The sequence below is a fragment of the Sapajus apella genome, unplaced genomic scaffold, assembly GCF_009761245.1.
Source record: "Sapajus apella isolate SASKATOON/1434 unplaced genomic scaffold, GSC_monkey_1.0 scaffold39, whole genome shotgun sequence".
NCBI classification, from domain to species: domain Eukaryota; kingdom Metazoa; phylum Chordata; class Mammalia; order Primates; family Cebidae; genus Sapajus; species Sapajus apella.
Window position 1 is genome coordinate 8,871,236 of NW_022436979.1, and position 5,487 is coordinate 8,876,722.

Below are 5,487 nucleotides of genomic sequence, written 5' to 3' on the forward strand. Positions count from 1 at the left end.
TAATACTTCTGTGGCTCATTCAGGTACCATTTCACTGGATTAATTCTACGACAGGGTTATATCAGCTATCTAGGGCTTCATTGATGCTTCTGAAGGCAGATCAGCTAGTTACCTGGTTATTGAATGATGGTTAGGTTGGTCATCCAGTGCTGTGATATTTCCAATATAGGTGTAATGGACAGCCCACCAGTGCACTGAAAGTGGAGTGTGTTTTGGGTAGGCCTGTCAAGTCTGAAATTGCCACTGTGGATGAATCAACACACATATGTCCTGACTCTAAAGAAGGGGCTGGAGCACCTCACCATGTCTTTGTTGAGCTTTTCCATTCTTAGCCATTTGGCCAGAAAGTGAAATCTTTTCTTTAGTTTTTGTTTTTCCCTTTTTTCTTTTTTCTGTCTATGCTTGTTGGAGGTTTGGGGTTAAAGATCCATCTAGCAGTCAGTTTGGGATATACATGAGAGATAAGAAGAAACTCAGATAGCTCACCCTGCTCAAGTACAGAGGTCACTAGTCAGAATTTTTCTTTTCATTAACCATCCTTCTATTTTCTAGGTCCATGAGTTTTCAGAGTCTTTTTGTTGTTGTTCATTAACTTGTTTCACATTATTAAATTGTATTTAGGAGGAAGGATCAGGAAAAACAATCTATACAACTTTGTTCCAGAGCATGAATTTACCAGAGATGTGGAATGATATTCTTCTTTAAAAACGTAATACAGTGTAAACATATTTTGAGTAATATTTATTTCACTCCAAGAACAATCACCTTCAAGTCAACCATTATTCATTACATAAAGAATTAAGCCAGGCATTATCTGAGGTACTAATATTTGTCAAAGATGCAGTGATGCTCTTGAGGATCATCCTATCTGACAAGGCTAGTGAGAAGAGGAAATTAGGGAAGAAAAAGAAAACTAAATAAATATCATGCCATAGAAAGTATATGATAAATACCATAAAAATTTGAAGTAACGTAATAATAGTTTTTAAAAATGTCTCTTAGATAATGTTATCAACTAATGTATCATTTGTAGTCAAATAGAAAAAGCTATTAATGCTTACAATAATTTAACATGTGTAAATTGAAACTGTCTCAGAAATTTAAGATATAAGTTCAGCTCACCCTTAAGAGCTTTTTGTTTTAGTTATTTATTGTGAAAATATTTGCAAATAATTATCTATAAAGTACTGTATAGTGAGTCAAGTTTCCATCATTATATTCAATAACCATCCATGTATGGCCAAGTTTTATTTTCTGTAAACTCCCTATTCCCTTTTCCCTATCAATATTTAAAAGCAAATTCTAGGCAATTTCTTGAGTCATTCCTTGATCAAAGCATTAATCACTTTATCTGATCCTTTTCCATTTCTCCCCTTCCCCACTGTATTCTCTTACAGTCACACTCATCCATGTGCTGCTTTTTGTTTTACTTACAGTGCTGCAGCTCTGATGGTTCAACTCTGCCAGAAGAAGGATTTTTAATGATTAGTGCCACACACTGACCAACTCAGAAGAAGGGGCCACACCCCCTGTGACTCCAGCCCTGACTTCTCCTCTGGATCAGTGTTTCCATAAAAGTGACTTCAAAATCACTGTGATTTGAAGCCTTGTGGAAAATGAAGACATTACTCCTGCTGTACTGGCTTGGGGTGTTTCTGTCCTGTTCTGGACACACCCAGGATGAGCACCCCCAATATCACAGCACCCCAGATGTGGTGATTCCCATGAGGATAACTGGCACTGCTGGAGGCATGAAACCACCAGGCTGGCTCTCCTATGTCCTGCACTTTGGGGGCCAGAAACACATTATCCACATAAAGGTTAAGAAACTTTTGATTTCCAAACACCTCCCTGTGTTCACCTATACAGACCAAGGTGCTATCCTTGAAGACCAGCCTTTTGTACAGAATAACTGCTACTATCATGGTTATGTGGAAGGGGACTCAGAATCCCTGGTTTCCCTCAGTACCTGTTTTGGGGGATTTCAAGGAATACTACAGATAAATGACATTGCTTATGAAATCAAGCCCCTAGCATTTTCTACCACATTTGAACATCTGGTGTATAAGATGGACAATGAGGAAAAACAATTTCCAACCATGAGATCCGGATTGATGCAAAATGAAATAACATGTCAAATTGAATTTGAAGAAATTGATAATTCCACTCTGAAGCAAAGTTCTTATGAGGGCTGGTGGATCCATTTTAAGATTATTGAAATTGTTGTTGTGATTGATAATTATCTATACATTCGTTATGAAAGGAATGAGTCAAAGTTGCTGGAGGATCTATATGTTATTGTTAATGTAGTGGATTCCGTCTTCGATGTACTTGGTGTGAAGGTGTTATTATTTGGTTTGGAGATCTGGACTAACAAAAATCCCATTGTAGTAGATGACGTAAGGAAATCTGCGTACCTATTTTGCAAGTGGAAGTTGGAAAACATTAATCCCCGGCTACAACCTGATGCCACACATCTTTTTACAAATCTAGGATTAAGAGGGTTAAGTGGCTTAGCAGTGCAGGGAGGAATGTGCATACCACAGCGTAGTTGTGCAATTGTTACTTTCCTGAACAAAACTTTGGGCCCTTTTGCAATTGCAGTGACTCATCATCTAGGTCATAATTTGGGCATGAGCCATGATATTTATCCATGTAGGTGTTCACATCATGTATGCATAATGCATGAATTTAACCCACTAGTAACTAAATTTAGCAATTGCAGTTATGGTTCTTTTTGGTCTACTACAGGGCGGTCAAGGTGTTTGATTGAACATCTATACACAAAGGACATCTTTAGTGTGAAACGCTGTGGGAATGGTGTTGTTGAAGAAGAAGAGGAATGTGACTGTGGACCTTTAAAGCGTTGCGCCAAAGATCCCTGCTGTCTGCCAAACTGCACTCTGACTGATGGCTCTACCTGTGCTTTTGGACTTTGTTGCAAAAACTGCAAGTTCCTACCATCAGGGGAAGTGTGTAGAAAGGAGATCAGTGAATGTGATCTTCCAGAATGGTGCAATGGAACTTCCCATAAGTGCCCAGATGATGTATACGTGGAAGATGGAATTCCCTGTGGGGAGAAGGCCTACTGCTATGAAAAGAGATGTCATGACCGCAATGAACAGTGTCAGAGGATTTTTGGTGCAGGGGCAAAGACTGCAAGACAGATTTGCTACACACAATTGAACACCTTAGGTGAGCGTGTTGGTAACTGTGGTATCAAAGATGCTACATACATAAAATGTAATATCTCTGATGTTCAGTGTGGAAGAATTCAGTGTGAGAATGTGGCCGAAATTCCCAATTTGCATGATCATTCTAGTGTGCTTGGGGCTCGCTTCAAGGAAATAATGTGCTGGAGTACTGATTACCATTTTGGGATGAAGGGACCTGATATTGGTGAAGTGAAAGATGGCACAGAGTGTGGGACAGATCATATATGCATCCATAGGCACTGTGTCCACGTAAACATCTTGAATAGCAATTGCTCACCTGCATTTTGTAACAAGAGGGGTATCTGCAACAATAAACATCACTGCCATTGCAATTACTTGTGGGACCCTCCCAACTGCCTGATAGAAGGCTATGGAGGTAGTGTTGACAGTGGCCCACCCCCTAAGAGAAGGAAGAAAGAGTTTTGTTTTCTGTGTATATTGTTGCCTATTGTTTTGTTTATATTATTCTGTTTTCTTTATGGACTTTGTAAAAAGAGAAAGCCTACAAAAAAACAACAAGATGTTCAGCCTCTATCTGCAAAAGAAAAGGAAAAAATTCAGCGTCAACCTTCCCAGAGTCAACCCCCTGTGACACCTTCCCAAAGTCAACCTCTGGTGACGCCTTCCCAGAGTCAGCCTCGGGTGACGCCTTCCCAGAGTCAGCCTCGGGTGACGCCTTCCCAGAGCCAGCCTCTGGTGACGCCTTCCCAGAGCCAGCCTCGGGTGACGCCTTCCCAGAGCCAGCCTCGGGTGACGCCTTCCCAGAGTCAGCCTCGGGTGACGCCTTCCCAGAGTCAACCTCCTGTGACGCCTTCCCAGAGTCAACCTCGGGTAATGCCCTCCCAGAGTCGACCTCCTGTGACGCCTTCCCAGAGTCAACTTCGGGTGACACCTTCCCAGAGTCGACCTCCTGTGACGCCTTCCCAGAGTCAACTTCGGGTGACACCTTCCCAGAGTCGACCTCCTGTGACGCCTTCCCAGAGTCAACCTCGGGTAATGCCCTCCCAGAGTCGACCTCTTGTGATGCCTTCCCAGAGTCAACCTCGGGTGACGCCTTCCCAGAGTCAAGCTCACCTGACGCCTTCCCAGAGTCAAGCTGGGAAACCAAAGCAATCAGTCCCAATTCAAAAAACTGTATCCAGACAAGGTACATTAAAAAAATAATTGCTAGTATGTTTCTACTTATGCTTCATTGTTTTAAATAATTTGAAAGTTTATTTTTCTCAAAAACTTGCCACTTTATATTTCCTAAAAAAGCCATAGCATATATGTGGCGCAACCGTTTTTAACTTGTTGTTTCTCAGCTTCCAAATCCTTTCTTCATTCTCACTCAGCTTTATAGGAACCATATTTCTGCTAGACCAGCCCTCTTTCTATAGGGTTTTGCAACAGGAATAATGAATTGGAAATTAGGAGTCTGGGAGATCTGTTTTCTTCCTGTTTATATCAGTGTTTCCTGAATAATAGATTTTACGCTGGTAGCAATACTTGGTTTTGATCTCCCCCTACTTTTTAAATCTCACTTCAGAAAAAATTATTCTCTGCTATCTGGTGTGTTACACTCAGGGTTCTGGATTTCAACTCTTCAAGCTCTTTACCAACGTCCCAAACTTCCAACAGCAGCTGAGGAATACCTGTTGTTGGAGTTCTGAGTTTGAGATCCACGGGGCCAGTCTTACTATCTTCTAGGTTCAACTAACACCTGTCTTTTCCATTTGCTACTTAGCTTCGTGAATTGAATCTTTTTGTTGTTGTTTTTGCAATTAGTAGTTTATATTTAGTAGCCAATTAGTAGCATGGTGTCTACCTTGTTCTGTTTTTCAACTGCTGTTTACCTGGTTACTTATATTTAATTATATTCCTCCAAAATCACTCATGTGGTTTCCCTTCTTCTGACTGAGCTCTGTTATAGTACTAATCTTGGTATAATCGATGAAGCAGGAGTGAGAAGGCATTATATGCTTTATTTTTTAAAATTTACTTTTAATGTTTATGTTTATGTGTTTTTCTTTTTTCTTTTTTTTTACCATTGCCCTTCACTATCTCTGAAAAAATTAAACTTTTAGACAGTTTACTTCAAAATAAGGTGGGATAATAATAACAGTTCTCTTTCAACTTCTGGCTTCCTTTGATTATAAAATGAGATGAAGCATAGAACTATTCACAGCAACAAAGACATAGAATCAACCTAGGTGCCCATCACTGGTGGATTGGTGTATTAGTCAGAATTCTCTAGAGGGACAGAACTAATGGAATACACACACATACACAT

General features: G+C 40.3%; 1 protein-coding gene across 1 annotated transcript; it reads left to right on the forward strand.

Moving 5' to 3' along the window:
* The first annotated feature begins 1,442 nt into the window (after positions 1-1,442).
* On the forward strand, positions 1,443-4,428 carry ADAM29 (ADAM metallopeptidase domain 29). The gene has a single exon (XM_032298687.1). The coding sequence runs from the start codon at positions 1,617-1,619 to the stop codon at positions 4,377-4,379; it is 2,763 nt and encodes a 920-aa protein (XP_032154578.1). The 5' UTR covers positions 1,443-1,616; the 3' UTR covers positions 4,380-4,428.
* Positions 4,429-5,487: the final 1,059 nt, after the last annotated feature.

Coding starts and splice junctions, on each gene's coding strand:
- ADAM29 (XM_032298687.1), top strand. CDS start 1,617: ATGAAGACATTACTCCTGCTGTACTGGCTTGGGGTGTTTCTGTCCTGT.